This window comes from Monodon monoceros, unplaced genomic scaffold, assembly GCF_005190385.1.
Source record: "Monodon monoceros isolate NGI ecotype Baffin Bay Population unplaced genomic scaffold, NGI_Narwhal_1 Super_Scaffold_6, whole genome shotgun sequence".
Classification (NCBI taxonomy): domain Eukaryota; kingdom Metazoa; phylum Chordata; class Mammalia; order Artiodactyla; family Monodontidae; genus Monodon; species Monodon monoceros.
The window spans coordinates 93,971,106-93,988,649 of record NW_021703783.1 but is presented as its reverse complement, the minus strand read 5'-3'; the positions used below and the strand labels follow the sequence as shown (position 1 = coordinate 93,988,649).

The 17,544-nt window shown below is 41.9% G+C and overlaps 1 protein-coding gene across 3 annotated transcripts in view; it reads left to right on the top strand.

Annotated features, from left to right (window-relative positions):
* Positions 1 to 17,544, top strand: part of TCF20 (transcription factor 20) — a 53,067-nt gene that overhangs the window by 25,500 nt on the left and 10,023 nt on the right. For all 3 annotated transcript variants that reach the window (XM_029204531.1, XM_029204533.1, XM_029204532.1), the window contains exon 2: positions 12,377 to 12,470. In XM_029204531.1, coding sequence (XP_029060364.1) covers positions 12,377 to 12,470 — 94 coding nt within the window. The remainder of the gene's footprint in view (positions 1 to 12,376; positions 12,471 to 17,544) is intronic.

Genomic DNA, 17,544 nt, shown 5'->3' with positions numbered 1-17,544 from the left:
CGTCATCAACACTAACAATACCCTGACCCAAATGCTTCAGTTGCACTGAGGCTGCTCAGAGATGCTCGTTAAGCAGAGCGACTATTCAGGTCGCCTTACATCTCATAGGAAAGACATTCCTGTAAATGAAGAGGCATGCAAAATTCTCCCTCAGAGCTTCCTTTGGATATGAACTAAACTGCTTTTAGGTGATTCGGCTCCAGCAATTTGCCACCTCCAGTATTTCCCAAGATTTACAGTATCAAGAAATGCACAGTGGCTTAAAAATAACCTTTATTCCCCCCTAAATAAATGAAAGATTCACTGTTGAGATGATTGGACCGTTGCTTGTTGTAAAAAGTACTTTGATTTAGAAACCATGATTGAAAAGTCCCACTGTGTGTCTCACTTGTGTGGGGAACAGTCTTGTGTGGACTTATCTCTCCTGGAGATAAATATCATTAAACTTGTAACAACAGTGGCGTCAAAAACAAAGGACATTTAGCTGTACACTGACTTTATTAAATTATTTGCACTATGGGAGAGTGGTAGTATACATAGTTTCTTCAGGTAAAAACTAAAGAACAAAAAATCCAGTTGGAAATGGTACTGGCCTGGGTATTGATTTTAGGATAGAAGGGGCGAATAGAAACAGAAGCTATTATACAGGTAAGTTTTTATATTGTCTTTGGCACCTGGCATGTAGGAAGTACTTTTCAAATGTTGGATAGTTGAGTAAATGAAGGGGACTAGAAGGCAGCGCAGTGTGGTATAAAGAATGGTTGAACCTTGGGGTTCAGAAGAAAAGAGGCTTTAGTTGTAAGTTCTGGTACTTCTAGTTATGGGATCTTCAGCAGGTCACCTTGCTTCTAGCCTCTTTTTGAACCAGAAAAAAAAAATGTGTTGAAGACAGACCCAGTGTCCCTTCCAGTTGCAGTGTCATTGATCTGATGCCAGACAAGCCTGATGCCTAATAAAGAGTGAGTGAAATTGTGGGGGTTTCCATGAGGGAGAAACTTGTTACACTGAGGGATGTAACAGGAAAATGAACGGTCCCTTCTCTTACTGTGAGATTCTCAGGAAATCCCCACTTACTAGATTTCTATCACTGCTGTAACATATTACCACAAACTCAGTGGCTGAAAACACACACTTGTTATCTTACAGTTCAGATTAAGGCATCAGCAGGGCTGTGTTCCTTTCTGGAGGCTCTAGGGAAGAATTTTTCTTGTCTTTTCCAACTTCTACATTCTTGGCTCATGGCCTCTTCCTCCATCTTCAAATCCAGCAGTGTTGCATCTCTCTGACCCTGCTTTCATCATTACATCTCCCTAAAGCCTGCAGCTCTGATACTTCTGGGAGAGGTTCTTTGCTTTATGGAACCATGTGATTAGATTGGGGCCACCTGATAATCCAGCTTACCCTCCCCATCTGCACAGTCCCATTGCTGTGAGGCAAAGATTCTGAGGATGAAGTTGGACATCTTTGACATCTTTGGGAGTCAGTTCTGCCTATCATGCCCCACTGTCTACATTAGTCTGCCGGGGACAGAAGTATAACGGCGAAAGCACTAAATGGCTCCCAGGAATTCTGAAATCCTACCTCAGCCAGTCATAGCATCTCTCTGGGTCTTTGTTTTTCCTCATCTAAACAGTTGGGGAGTTGACGGGACTTCCCTGGTGGTCCAGTGGTTAAGTCTCTGCGCTCCCAATGCAGGGGGCCAGGGTTCGATGACTGGTTCGGGAACTAAGATCCCACATACCGCAACTAAGCCCGCACACTGCACTAGAGAAGCCCGCACGCCACGATGAAGAATCAGTGCAGCCAAAATAAAACTAATTAATTTTTTAAAGTTGGGGAGTTGAAATTGGACCAGTGGTTCTCAAACTGTATTGGAGCATCAGAATTGCCTGGAGATTTGTTGCACATTGACATGGGGCTTGAGAATTTGGATTTCTTTATCTTTTAAATTCTTTTATTGTGCTGAAATACACTTAACATAAAATTTACCATCTTAACTGTTGTGTTTTTTTTTTTTTTGCGGTACACGGGCCTCTCACTGTTGTGGCCTCTCCTGTTGCGGAGCACAGGCTCCGGACGCGCAGGCTCAACGGCCATGGCTCACGGGCCCAGCCGCTCCGCGGCATGTGGGATCTTCCCAGAGCAGGGCACGAACCTGCGTCCCCTGCATCAGCAGGCGGTCTCTCAACCACTGTGCCACCAGGGAAGCCCCTTAACTGTTTTTTTGTTGTTTGTTTTTTTATTGAAGTATAGTTGATTTACAATATCATGTTAGTTTCAGGTGTACAGCACAGTGATTCAGTTATACATATATATATATATATATATATATATATTCTTTTCCAGATTTTTTTCCCTTATAGATTATTACAAAATATTGAGTATAAAAAAAAAATATTGAGTATAGTTCCCTGTGCTATACAGTAGATCCTCGTTGTTTATCTATTTTGTATATAGTATGTGTATATGTTAATCCCAACGTCCTTTTTTATCCCTCCCCACCCCCCCTTTCCCCTTTGCTAACTGTGAGTTTTGGAAATAAGTTCACTTTTATCTTCTTTTTTTTTTTTTTCTTTGAAGATTCTACATATAAGCCATATCATATGATATTTGTCTGTCTCTGTCTGGTTCACTTCACTTAGTATGGTAATCTCTAGGTCCGTCCATGTTGCTGCAAATGGCATTATTTCATTATTTTCTATGCCTGAGAATATTCCATTGTGTATACATACCACATCTTTATCAAGTCATCTGTTGAGCATTTAGGTTGCTTCCATGTCTTGGCTATTGTAAATAGTGCTGCAGTGAACATTGGGGTGCAGGTATCTTTTTGAATTATAGTTTTCTCCAGATATATGCCCAGGAGTGGGATTGCAGGATCATATGGTAACTCTGTTTTTCGCTTTTTAAGGAACCTCCATACCGTTCTCCATAGTGACTGTATCAATATATATTCCCACCAGCAGTACAAGAGGGTTCTTTTTTCTCCACACCATCTCCAGCATTTATTATTTGTAGACTTTTTTATGATGGCCATTCTGGCCAGAGTGAGGTGGTACCTCAGTGTAGTTTTGATTTGCATTTCTCTAATAATGATGCTGAGCATCTTTTCATGTGCCTGTTGACCATCTATATGTCTTCTTTGGAGAAATGTCTATTTAGATCTTCTGCCCATTTTTTGATTGGGTTGTTTGGTTTTTTGATATTGAGCTGTATGAGCTGTTTGTATATTTTGGAAATCCCTTGTCAGTCACATTGTTTGCAAATATTTTCTCCCATTCTGTAGGTTGTCTTTTCATTTTGTTTATGGTCTCCTTTGCTGTGTAAAAGCTTTTAAGTTTAATTTGGTCGCATTTGTTTATTTTTGTTTTTATTTCCATTACTCTAGGAGGCAGATCTAAAAAGATAGTGCTGTGATTTATGTCAAAGAGTGTTCTGCCTATGTTTTCCTCTAGTGTAGTTTTATAGTATCCAGTCTTACATTTAGGTCTTTAATCCAGTTTGAGTTTATTCTTGTATATGGTGTTAGAGAATGTTCTAATTTCATTCATTTACATGGTAGCTGTCCAGTTTTCCCAGCACCACTTACTGAAGAGACTGTCTTTTTTCCATTCTATATTCTTGCCTCCTTTGTCGTAGATTAATTGACCATAGGTGCATGGGTTTATTTCTGGGCTTTCTATCCTGTTCCATTGATCTATATGTCTGTTTTTCGTCCAGTACAGTACTGTTTTGATTACTGTAGCTTTGTAGTATAGTCTGAAGTCAGGGAGCCTGATTCCTCCAGCTCCATTTTTCTTTCTCAAGATTGCTTTGGCTGTTCAGGCTATTTGTATTTCCATACAAATTTAAAATTTTTTTGTTCTAGTTTTTTGTAAAATGCCATTGGTAATTGGATAGGGATTGCATTGACTCTGTAGGCTGACTTGGATAGTATAGTCATTTTAGCAATATTGATTATTGCAATCCGAGAAAGCAGTATATCTTACCATCTCTTTGTGTCATCTTCAATATCTTTCATAAGCATCTTACAGTTTTCAGAGTACAGGTCTTTTGCCTCCTTAGGTAGGCTTTTTCCTAGGTATTTTGTTCTTTTTCTTTTTTTTTTTGGCTGTGCCATGAAGCATGTGAGATCTTATAGTTCCTTGACCAGGGCTCAAACCCGTGCCCCTGAGGTGGAAGCGTGGCGTCCTAACCACTGGACCGCCAGGGAATTCCCTCTTTTATTCTTTTTGATGAGATGATAAATGGGATTGTTTCCTTAATTTCTCTTTCTGATCTTTTGTTATCAGTGTATAGAAATGCAGTAGATTTCCGTGTATTGATTTTGTATCCTGCAGCTTTACTGAATTCATTGAGGAGCTCCCGTAGTCTTCTGTTAGCATCTTTAGATTTTCTGTGTATAGTGTATCATCTGCAAACAGTGACAGTTTTGCTTTTCCAGTTTGGATTCCTTCTGTTTCTTTTTCTCCTTTGATTGCTGTGGCTAGGACTTCCAAAACTATGTTGAATGAAAGTGGCAAGAGTGGGCATCCTTGTCTTGTTCCTGATCTTAGAGGAAATGCTTTCAGCTTTTCACCATTGAGTATGATGTTAGTAGCTGTAGGTTTAACCGTTTTTAAGTATTGAGTTGGCCAAAAGGTTTGTTTGTTTCCGTAAGATGGCTCTAGTAGCGTTTGGTTGTCTTTAACTTCATTCGAAACAGTTTTGTTAGATTGTATCATGACAGCTATTGCATCAGAATGGATTTAAAAAATGACATCAAAATTGGTGACTTTTTGTGTAGCCATTTTAATATTGAAGATGGAAGAAAACAACATTTTTGGCATATTATGCTTTGTTATTTCAAGAAAGGTAAAAGCCCAACTGAAACGCAAAAAAAGATCTGTGCAGTGTATGGAGAGGGTGCTGTGACTGATCGAACGTGTCAAAAGTGGTCTGCAAAGTTTCGTGCTGGAGATTTCTCACTGGATGATGCTCCAGGGTCAGGTAGACCAGTTGAAGTTGATAGCAATCAAATTGAGACTTTAATTTTGAACAATCAATGTTATACCACGTGGGAGATAGCCAACATACTCAAAATATCCAAATCAAGCATTGAAAATCATTTGCACCAGCTTGATTATGTTAATTGCTTTGATGTTTGGGTTCCACATAAGTTAAGCGAAAAAAACCTTCTTGACCATATTTCCGCATGCGATTTTCTATTTAAATGTAATGAAAACATTCTATTTTTAAAACAAATTGTGACAGGCGATGAAAAGTAGATACTGTACAATAATGTGGAATGGAAGAGATCGTGGGGCAAGCGAAATGAACCACCACCAACCACACCAAAGAAGTTGTATATGGTGGGATTGGAAGGGAGTCCTCTATTATGAGCTTCTGCCGGAAAACCAAACAATTAATTCCAACAAGTACTGCTCCTAATTAGACCAACTGAAAGCAGCACTCGACGAAAAGCATCCGGAATTAGTCAACAGAAAATGCATAATCTTCCATCAGGTTAATGCAAGACCGCATGTTTCTTTGCTGACCAGGCAAAAACTGTTACAGCTTGGCTGGGAAGTTCTGATTCATCCACTGTATTCACCAGACATTGCACCTTCGGATTTCCATTTATTTCCGTCTTTACAAAATTCTCTTAATGGAAAAAATTTCAGTTTCCTGGAAGACTGTAAAAGGCACCTGGAACAGTTCTTTGCTCAAAAAGATAAAAAGTTTTGGGAAGATGGAATTACAAAGTTGCCTGAATAATGGCAGAAGACAGTGGAACAAAAGGGTGCATATGTTGTTCGATAAAGTTCTTGGTGAAAATGAAAAATGTGTCTTTTATTTTTACTTAAAAACTGAAGGCACTTTTTTGCCAACCCAATACATAGTTTTTAATTACATAGTGGTATTAAATACCTTCACATTGTTGTGTAACCATCACCACCATACGTCCCTATAACTGTTTTCATCTTGTAAAACTGAAACTCTAGGGCTTCCCTAGTGGCACAGTGGTTAAGAATCCGCCTGCCAATGCAGGGGACACGGGTTCCAGCCCTGGTCTGGGAAGATCCCACATCCCGCGGAGCAGCTAAGCCCGTGTGCCACAACTACTGAGCCTGCACTCTAGAGCCCGGGAGCCACAAATATTGAGTCCGTGTGCTACAACTACTGAAGCCCGCACGCCTAGAACCTGTGCTCTGCAACAAGAGAAGCCACCACAATGAGAAGCCCTCACACCGCAACAAAAAGTAGCCCCCACTCGCCGCAACTAGAGAAAGCCCATGCACAGCAATGAAGACCCAACGCAGCCAAAAATAAATAAATAAGTTAATATTAAAAAAAATCTGTGTGCAGGTTTAAAAAAAAAAAACTGAAACTCTATACCCATTAAATAAGACTCCACACTTTCTCCTCCCTCCATACCATGACAGCCACCATTATACTATGATTAAATTATTCTAGATACCTCATATAAGTTGAGTCATATAGTATTTGTTTTTTGCTGACTAGCTTATTTCACTTAGCACAGTGTCCTCAAGGTTGTAGCATGTGTCAGAATTTCCCTCCTTTTTAGGAGTGAAAAATATTCCATTGTATGCATATACTGTATTTCGCTTAGCCATTCATCCATCGATGGACACTTGAGTTGCTTCTACATATTAGCTATTGTGAATAATGCTGCTGTGAATATGGGTGTACAAATATTTTTCATACTCTGCTTTCATGTTGGTGGGATATATATGCAAAAGTGGACTTGCTGGATTATATGATAATTCTATTTTTAATTTTTTGAAGAACTGCCATACTGTTTTCCATAGTGTTTGTACCATTTTACATTCCCACCAGTAGTGCCCAAGTGTTCCAGTTTCTCCCCATCCTCACCAACACTGTTCTTTTCTGTTTGATAGTAGTTATTTTAATGGGTGTGAAGTGGTATCTCATTTTGGTTTTGATTTGCATTTCCCTAATGATGAGCGATGTTGAGCATTTTTTCCTTTGTTTATTGGCCCTTTGTATATCTCCTTTGGAGAAGTGTCTATTCAAGTCCTTTGCCCATTGTTGAAATGAGTTGGGTTTTTTGTTTTGGTTGGGGTTTTTGTTGTTGTTATTTGGTGGAGTTTTAGGAGTTCTCTGTATATTCTGGATATTAATCCCTTATCAGATACATGATTTTCAAATAGTTTCTCCCATCCTGTATGTTATCTTTTTACTCTGTTGCTAGTGTATTTTGATGCACAACATTTTAAAATTTTCATGAAGCCCAATTTGTCTACTTTTGGTTATGTGGGCCTTTTGGTGTCATAACCAAAAAATCATTGCCAAATTCAATGTCATGAAACTTTTGTTTCATGTTTTCTTCTAAGAGTTTTATTGTTTTAGGTCTTACATTTAGGTCCTTGGTCCTTTGTTAGTTGATTATATGCTGTTAGGTAAGGGTCCAACTTCATTCTTTTGCATGTGGATATCCAGTTTTCCCTGCACCATTTGTTGAAAAGACTGTCCTTTCCCCATTGGATGATCTTGGCACCCTTTTCAAAAATCATTTAACCATATACGGAAGGGTTTATTTCTGGGCTCTCTATTCTATTCCATTGGTCTATATCTCTGTATTTATGTCAGTGCTACACTGTTGACTACTGTAGCTTTGTAGTAAGCTTTGAAATCAGAAGTATGGGTGCTCCGGCATTGTTCTTTTTCAAGATTGTTTTGGTTATTCAGGTTCCCTTAATATTCCACATGGGAATTACCTGCCGGTCCAGAGGTTAGGACTGTGTGCTTTTACTGCCAAGGGCCTGGGTTCAATCCCTAGTTGGGGAACTAAGATCCTGCAAGCTGTGCGGCACAACCAAAAAAAAAAAAAAGATTCCATATAAATTTTAGGATAGGTTTTTCTATTTTTGCAAAAGACGTCATTGGGATTTGATAGATTGTATTGACTCTGTAAGGTCACCCTGTAGATCACTTTGTAAACATTTTAATAACACTAAGTTTTCTAATCCATGAGCATGGGATGTGTTGCCATTTATTCATGTCTTCTTTAATTTCTTTCAGCAGTGTTTTGTAGTTTTCATTGTACAAGTCTTTCACTTCCTTAGTTAATTCGTAAGTATTTTATTCTTTTTGATGCTATTGAGAATCAGAAATGCAACTGATTTTTCTGTGTTGACTTTGTATCCTGCTACTTTGCTGAATTCATTTATTAGTTCTAGCAGGGTATTTGTTTTTTGTTTTTTCGTGATCTCTAGAGTTTTCTACATATAAGATCATATCTTCAAACAGAGATAATTTTACCTTTTTCTTTCCAGTTTGGACCCCTTTTATTTCTTTTTTTTTCTTAATTGTTATGGCTAGAATTTCCAGTACTATGGTGAATAGAAGTGGTGAAAGCAAGTGTCCTTGTTTTTTCCTCATCTTAAAAGAAACACCACTGGTCTTTCACCATTGAGTATGATAATCCTTGTCGGTTTTTCATATACGTCTTTTGTTTCCTTCTGTTCCTAGTTTGTTGAGTGTTTTTATCATAAAAGGTGTTAAATTTTGTCAAATGTTTTTTCTGCATATAATGAGGTGATCATGCATGTAGTTATTTCCCTCATGCTGTTGACATAACGTATTACATTGATTTCTGTGTGTTGTACCATCCTTGCATTCCAGGAGTGAATCACACTTGGTCATGGTGTATAACCCTTTTAATGTGCTGTTGGATTCTGTTTGCTAGTGTTTTGTTGGGGATTTTTGCATCAATGTTCATAAAGGATATTGGTCTGTAGGGTTTTTGTGTCTGTGTATGTGTGTGTCTGTGTGTGTGTGCACGCACCATTTTCTGGCTTTGGTATCGGGTGATGCTGGCCTCAGTAGAATGATTTTGAAAATGTCCCCTTCTCTTCAATTTTTGGGAAAAGTTTCCCAAGGACTGGTATTAGTTCATTCTTAAATGTTTAGTAGAATTTACCAGTGAAGCCATCATCAGGTCCAAGGCTTTTCTTTTTCGGGAGCTTTTTGACTACTGATTCAATCTCCTTACGAATTATAGATCTATTCAAATCTTTATTTCTTTGTGATTTAATCTTGGTAGGTTTTGTGTTGCTGGAAATTTGTGCATTTCATCTAGATTATCCAATTTGCTAGTGTACAGTTGCTCATAGTACTCTCTTATAATCCTTTTTATTTCTGTAGAATCAATAGTAATGTCCCCACTTGGGTTTTTCTCTACTATTCTCTGTGTGTTCTCTGTTTCATTTATTTTCTAATCCTTATTATTTCCTTCCTTCTGCTAGCTTTGGGTTTAGTTTGTTCTTCTTTTCGTAGTTCCTTAACTTGTATAGTTAGGTTGCCTGCCACTTGGCTGGGAGTGGGAGATGGGCAGAATTAACTGCTGTTTAACACCCATATCTCCCCTGGAAGTTGCAGGTCTTCAACAGACTCCAGAGCTCCAGAGCAGTTACATCAGACAGATTCTGCCAGTGCAGTTATTTTCCAGGTGTGGGGACAGATTCCCAGTGCTACTACTCTACAGTCTTCCCAGAATCCCAAAATTTGCATTTCGAACAAGTTCCCAGCTGATGCTGCTGGTCCAGGGACCACACTTTGAGAACCACTGACCTAAACTCTTTAAGGTCCTTTCTCTAAGGCCCTACCTAATAGGTCATGCAGGGTCTTTCTCCTCTGGAAGTAATATAGTAAGTTAATTGTGCTTTTTTAGTTGAAAGATGCATGCATCATTTTATTGATGTGATTTCCTGGTGAGGGATGGGTTTGCTTTCATTATGAGAAAAATGGGGCCTGTGGGCTGGTTCAGGGCAAGAAGCTTTGAGAAGCCCTACCGGGGGCAGAGGGGTGTGTGTTGAGGTAGGAAGGAAATGGACAGTGTTCGGATCCGAGGGTGATGACAGGCCTGCTCCACAGGTGGCTCTTTGTCAGTCTGTGTCGTGTGTCTGGCACATGGTCATCTTGGGTCACATTTACGGAGCGCTTTTGATCCAGCCACTGTTGTAAGCCTGGATTAACACATTTAACCCTCACAATATCTCTGTGAGGTAGATCGTATTACCAGGTCCACGTTTGCAGCTTGAAGAAACAAAGCTTAGGACTTTGGCCAAGAACAACACAAAGATGGTCAGTGGTGGAATCACTTACCAGGGAGTTATTTAGGTTCCAGAGCCCACATCCTTAACCTTATACAGCAGGGCCTCAAGTACTAGGTCCCTTTCTGTGTCAATCAGGATATTTTGACTGCAAGTTACAAAATTAAACTAAAAAGTGATTTTTTTTTTTTTTTTAAGAAAAGTGTCCTCCCCCTTAACAAGTCTGGAGATGGGATGGTCCTGGGGTTGGTTACTTTAGTGCTTAATCATGTCACAGAAATCCAGGTTCTCTCCATCCTGTCACTCTGCAGCCCTCAGCAGGTTGGGCTCTGTCTTCAGGGCTGTCCCCTTGTGGTGACAAGACGGTTGCTACAGATCTCACCATCCCCTTCTCACAGAGGTCGAGCGAGAATATGGCCTGTTCCTGCCTTTCTGTCTTGTGTCCTTGTTAAGAGTGCAAAACTTTCCCAGAAGTCCCTTTCCCTGCAGACTTCACTACCAGAAATGCTTGACACACCCATTCCTAAATGTCCACCACTGAGATTCACCCCCCAGGGGCGTGGGGAGGGCCTGGAGCATGAGTCCTCTGGATGGCTGACCGTTCGGGGCTCCCTTAGGAAGAAGGGGTGTAATGGGAATGGCTGTGGGTGACCACTGAGAAATTAGCCATGTTCATTCCCTCTGGTTGATGGTGAGACCTTTGTACTGAAGGTGCCCTGTGGCACTGATAAAAGCAGATAAAGTCTAGGGCTGCCCGAGAAGCTGCCAACTGTCCTTGGTTTACTCTGGGCCAAGTAGTCTTTTGTTTCTTGGCAAGGGTATGAGGGCACATGATAAACATTTACTGGTTGTCAGCACCCAGAAGAATGTTGGTCTTCTAGGGCTGTCTTACAGCCCTGTTCCTGCTGCATTTGCCTCTGGAGGATGGCAGGCGTGGTCAGCTGGGATCAGCTCTGACCTGGAGCAGGTTACTTCCCCTTATGGTGCTTTAGGAACCTCATCTGTAGAGTGGGGCTGTCACAGGGTAGTTATGAGGACCAAATGAGCCGCATCATTCGGGTGATGATTGACGCAATCACCCTGACGCATGATTCAGGGTGCGCATTGGGCTGTGCTGTTGCTGGCGTCTGTGTGGTTTTCCATCAGCATCAGCATTAGGGCAGCTTGATCCAGCTCCCTGTCATCCTGCTCCTGCCGCTGTGAGTTGGAGGTGTTCATTCCATGGCACCGTCCAGGTGGGCCTCACTTCACTAGGTGAGGCATTCCTGACTGCTGCAGGCCTGCAAGCCACACAGACCCTGATAGGCTGACATCCCAGGCAAAAGAGAAAAGAGGGAAGGGTGCCCTTTGGTCACTTTCCCCCAGGAAGGGTGTAGTATGTGTTGGGGAGCCGTTTTCCACAAGTGTAACTGCTTATGGAGCACTTTTATTTTCCCTAGAATCAGGAATCTGATTCCCTAGAATCAGAATCTGTATCATTCAGGTAGCCTTAGCTGTGTGTCCTCGGCCACCAGAAGGGTCTGCATCTTTCCTCAGTAGGGCCAATGTGGTTTTTCCAAGTACGATTATTGTTGACAGGACACAGGACTGAGCGATCATGGCAGCCACATCACATGATAGAGATGTGCCCCACTTTATGAAAACCTGACCGAAGAAGGAGGAGCATCTCAATTACAGAATAATGTCTCAGCCAGAAATTCATGGCAGGTTTCCTAGTGCCTTTAAAATAGGATTTGTGTGTAAAAATACCGTTTGCACACAGGAGCCCATATTTTCTGAAAAGAGAAATATACTTGTATTGGGCATTTGGGATAAGCAGAATAAAAATAAAATCTTCTTACGAAAATAAAAACTAGAAACCAAATTCCACTTTTAATTCTAAAAGGTTTATATATAACTCTACTATCGTACCCTCTTCTCCTACCCCAGACTTCCACAACAGAAATAGATGGGCAAGATCTGTAGGCAGTTCACCATAGTGGTGAGGACTGAGGAAAGGACAGGCAGGCTCACAGGCGGTGGACAGTGGGCACACCAAGGGCAGGGCTGGGTGCCTGTGTTGTGCTGTTTGATTTATTTGTGAACATTTGTAAGGCCTGGCCTAAAACATTACTGCTGGATCCCTTGCATGGTGTGGTCAGTGAGTGGTGGTTAGAAATTGACAGCCTGTCCTGCTGCCAGACTCCTGTAACCGCAGAGACATGCGCTGAGGTCTGACCCACGGGGTCTGGGGAAGGCCTGGGGGAGAGGGGTGAGGTTGGGATGGTGACACGCCTGACTTCTTCCTTCCTTTCCAGAAATGTTCCCACTGCCAGGAGGCAGGCGCCACCTTGGGCTGCTACAACAAAGGCTGCTCCTTCCGTTACCATTACCCGTGTGCCATTGACGCAGGTAAGCTGGGACCACAGACCCTTGTTCAGAGCATCTGAAGGGTAGGAAATAACATTTTGATTCTCTCTCCTTCATAGTTCTTTTTGTCTCCTTCTGACCTTGTTCTGTTTGTGAATTCTGAAGGAATGCAGAGAAGATAATAAAAAGGAATTAAATGGGGTGATATTTTTTATAAATTTTATAATTCACAAAAGATTTACCTATTTAAGTGTACAATTAAATGATTTTTACCATTATATTCACAGAGTTGTGCAAGCACTATCACAATTAATTTTAGAGCATTTTCATCACGTCTTAAACTACTACCTTTTGGTGGTCTCTCTCCCTCACCCCCAGCCCCTGGCAACTACTAATCTACTTTCTATCTCTGTGGATTTGCCTTCATGTAAATGGAATCACGCAATATGTGGTCTTTGTGATGGGTTTCGTGTGACTTAGCTTCCTGTTTCTCTGGTTTATCCACATCGCAGCATGTGTCAGTACTTCACTGGTTTTATTTTCTAGCAATATTTTATTGTAAGGATATACCATATTTTATTTATACCATATTTTATTTATCTTCAGTTGATGCACGTTTAGGTTTTCCACTTTTGTATTATTATACAATAATAATACAAAATAATGCTGCTGTGAACATTCACAGACAAGTCCTTGTGTGGACTAAATGTTTTCATTTCTCTTGGGTATAAACCTAGGAGTGGAATTACTGGGTCATATGGTAACTCTATGTTTAACCATTTGAGGAACTGTCAGACTGTCTTCCAAAGTGGCTGCACCATTTTACATCCCTCCAGCAGTGTGTGAGGGTTCCAGTTTCTCCACATCATCACCAACACTTGTTTTATGTCTTTTTTATTATGGCCATCCCAGTGGGCAAGAAGTGGTATATCATTGTGATTTGGGTTTGCACTTCCCTGACAGCTAATGATATTGAGCATCTTTGGTGAAGTTCAGTTTATCTGTTTTTCTTTTGCCACTTATGCTCTTTGTTGCTTGTTGCTTTTCTTATATTTAAGAAGCCATTGCATAATCCCAAATCACAAAGATTTATGCCTATGCTTTCTCCTAAGAGTTTTATAGTTTTAGCCCTTACACAGGTCTTTGATCCGTTTTGAGTTAATTTTTGTATGTGGTGTGAAGTAGGGGTCCAGTTCATTTCTTTCCATGTGGATTCCAGTTGTCCCAGCACCATTTGTAGAAAAGACTACTCTTTTCTCATTCGATGACCTTTGTCGAAAACCAGTTGACCATAGATGTATGGACCTATTTCTGGACTCTCTCCAGTACCACACCGTCTTGTTTACTGTAGCTTTGTAGTAGATTTTGAAATTGGAAAGTGTGAATCCTCCAACTTTGTTCCTTTTTTTCAAGATTGTTTTGGGTATTCTGGGTCCTTTGCTGTTCTATATGAATTTTAGGATCAGCTTATCCATTTCTGAGGGGCGGCGGGATTGCATTGAATCTGCAGATCAGGTTAGGGGTTGTCACCATCTTATAAAAAAAAAAAATAGTGTGTCCTCCAACCCATGATCATGGGGTGTCTGTCTTTCCATTTACTTCAGTTTTTAATTTCTTTCAACGGTGTTTTGTAATTTTCAGAGTACACATTTTGCATCTTTTTTGTTAAATTTATTCCTAAGTATTTTATTATTTTTGGTGTGGTTATAAATGGAATTGTTTTCTTAATTCCATTTTCAGATTGTTCACTGTGACTGTATAGAAATATAATTGATTTTGGTGTATTGATCTTGTATCCTGGAACTTTGCTCCACTCACTGATTAGTTCTAATAGTTTTTTAGTGGATTTCTATATACAAGATGTGTCATCTGTGAGTAGATTGTTTTACTTCTTCCTTTCCAATCAGATGCCTTTTCTTTTCTTTGCCTAGTTGCCTGGCTAGACCTTCTAGATAATGTTGGATAGAAGTAGCAAGAGCTGGGACTTCCCTGGCAGTCCAGTGGTTAAGACTTCGCCTTCCAGTGCAGGGGGTGCGGTTCAATCCCTGATTGGGGAACTAGGATCCCACATACCTCGAGGCCAAAAAAACAAAACATAAAACAGAAGCAATATTGTAACAAATTCAATAAAGACTTTAAAAATGGTCCACAGCCAAAAAAAAAAAAAAAAAAATGAAGTGGCAAGAGCTGACATCCTTGTCTTGTTTCTGACCTATCATGATGATAGCTGTGGGCTTTTCATAGATGTTCTTGACGCAACTGAAGAGGTTCCTTTCTATTCCTAGTTTGCTGTGTGTTTTTATCGTGAACTGGTGTTGGGTTTTGTCAAACCTTTTTTCCAGGTCTCTGGAGATGATCAGAGCAGTGTTTTGCAGTGTAATAACTGTTGAAAGAAGGACACCTTTTGTCTGAGAAGTGCCATCCAATGAGCAATGCGGAAGACTGGAGTTCTGACTCAGAGCTTCAAGCAGCCTGGGAAATCCTCTTTCTTCCTCCTGACTTTTGGCTTTTTGTTGACTGTTTTCACCAGTTACTTTTTGAGCATCAGATGGGTCTGAGACCTTCACCTAGCAGGTTCTCATGCTTTCAGTCAGGATGGAGGAAGAGAAAATGGGAAGACAAACAAGAGTGCTCAAATGGCCTGGTGGCTGACCAGGTGATGGGAGCAGGTACAGAGGCATAAAGCACATGGAGTCGGATCCGACAGGTGTGGGAGGAATCTGAGTTCCTCTCGACCACCCTTCCTCCCAGCGCTCCTGACGTTTGCTTAAGTATGTCCCCCTGCCTTTCACATCCTTCTCGTTGCCCCTCCTTTCCTCTTCCCTTTTTTCTTTCCAGGTTTCTGTAGGGGGTGCAGCTAAAAAGAACAAGAAAGGGAATTCCCTGGTGGTCCAGTGGTTAGGATTCCGGGCTTTCACTGCTGGGGGCCTGGATTTGATCCCTGGTCAGGAACTAAGATCCTGCCAAGCGACACAGTGTGGCGAAAAAAAGAGAAAGGTACAGAAAGATAATGCTTATGCCAAAGTTAGATTCTCATGAAAGTTTGTTTGCATGTGCTGAAGGGCAGCTGGTGGCCAGGGTGCCGTGTGACCAGAGGGATAAGTGGGCAGTAAGAAGAGAGCCTTGAGGGCTTCCCTGGTGGTGCAGTGGTTAAGAATCCGCCTGCCAATGCAGGGGACATGGGTTCGAGCCATGGTCCGGGAAGAACCCACATGCCACGGAGCAACTAAGCCTGTGCGCCACAACTACTGAGCCTGTGCTCTAGAGCCCGCGAGCCACAACTACTGAGTCCGCATGATACAACTACTGAAGCACAACTACTGAAGCCCGAGCGCCTAGAGCCCGTGCTCCGCAACAAGAGAAACCACCACAATGAGAAGCCCGCGCACCCCAACGAAGAGTAGCCTCCGCTCACCGCAACTAGAGAAAGCCCGCGTGCAACAACGAAGACCCAACATAGCCAAAAATAAATAAATAAATTTATTAAATAAAAAAAGAAAGAAGAGAGCCTTGAAATGTCAGTTCAGGGAGTTTGGGTTTCAGTCTGTCCCTTCCATCCTCTGTCCTCTTCTACATGTTTACTTGTTGAGTCTGAGCAGTAATTCACCCTGGGTCATGGTCTGGCATGTTCTATAGAACAGCCATTAAATCCTTCTCTCTCAGAAGCCCAACCACTGCCTTTTCTCATTTTCATGATACCGCCCAGGGTTACATCAGAACGTTTTGTTTCTTTTTCTAGTTTAAGCTTCGTGGTTTTTAATGAAGATGTTCAAGTTCTGGGTTTTCGGCAGTTGTGTGTAAGTCTTTTGTGGGGAATGCTGCAAGCATTGGCTTTCCCCGTCGGTGGGCAGTGAGAGGTGGTCTCCTGCATGGAGGCTCTGCCCAGCAGCCTGAGGTGAGCAGCAGGCAGGTGCCTCGTCCCCCCCGCGAGCGTGCTCCCTGTGTGCACACGGGGCACCTGCCTCCAGGTACAGTTTCTCCAGGGGTTGAGTGGAGTCGCTTGGTAGAACTTGCTGCAGTGAGGGAATGTTCTAGATCTGTACTCTCCAATACAGTAGCCACAAGCCATGTGTGACCATTGAGCGCTTGGAAGGTAGCTAGTGGGAATGAGGGACTGAGCTTTTTCTTTCGTTTAGACTCCCATGGCCGTGTGCAGCTGGCGGCTGGAACGCCCTGCTCTAGCCCAGGCTCTGGGGGTTCTTTGGGACAGGTACTGGGCTCTCCTCCCTCAAGTGGAGGCCCTCTAGCGCGCACCACCAGCAGGGAAGCAGGGCCTGCTCTACCAGCTGAGTGTTAGGAAGCAAAGGACTTCCTTGTCACTCTGTTTGAACCTGCCTTGCATGGCCTGCCCAGATAAGTTGGTAACGTCTCTGTTTGGCAGAAGTTGGTGGCCGAGTATCCAGGGAGAGGAAGGCTGTCTGGGTCGGGGCCTTGGCCCTCTGGCTTTGCTGTCCCAGCTGCTGCAAACTGCTCCTCCATGCGGAGCTGGGACCAAAGAAGCAGCTTAACAAGGTGACCGTGTCTTTGTTGGTCTCTTGGATGACCTGAGTCACAGTGACCCAGAGCCTGCACTGCTCTGTGTAGCTTGATGCTTGTATTTATCCCACACAGTCTTCTCAGGAATTCTGTTCTATATGTAATGGATCTTTGTATCCAGGAAAGGCATTCATTGATTGACTTTCTTTCTAGTTATAATAAAAGTAAGTCCCTGAGTTTGAGTCCCGCATCTCTGTATGGAGTAAGGAACAGTTTGGCATTTTCATCTCTGCCTTGCTGTCAGCTGCCCAAACCTTAAAGAAGGCAAAACTTTTATCACCAGGGACATCTCCATGGAAACATGAGGATCTGTGGCTCCTGCAGAGTTTCCCCTTCCTAACAGTGATTGCACATTTGTGACATCACAGTTTGCTCTGTTGTGCTGCTTGTTATGTCACGGGCATAGGATTTGTCTCCAGGTGGGAGAGTGCAGTAATAAGAACATGAGTGCTGTTTAAAAAAAAAAACAAGATTTAATGTATTTAATGCAATAAGCCACAACAATTAATACCAAAGGAAAAAAGAGCTGTGGTAGCTCATTTATAATCCCACTGTGCATATAGAATCTTGCCTAGAGGGG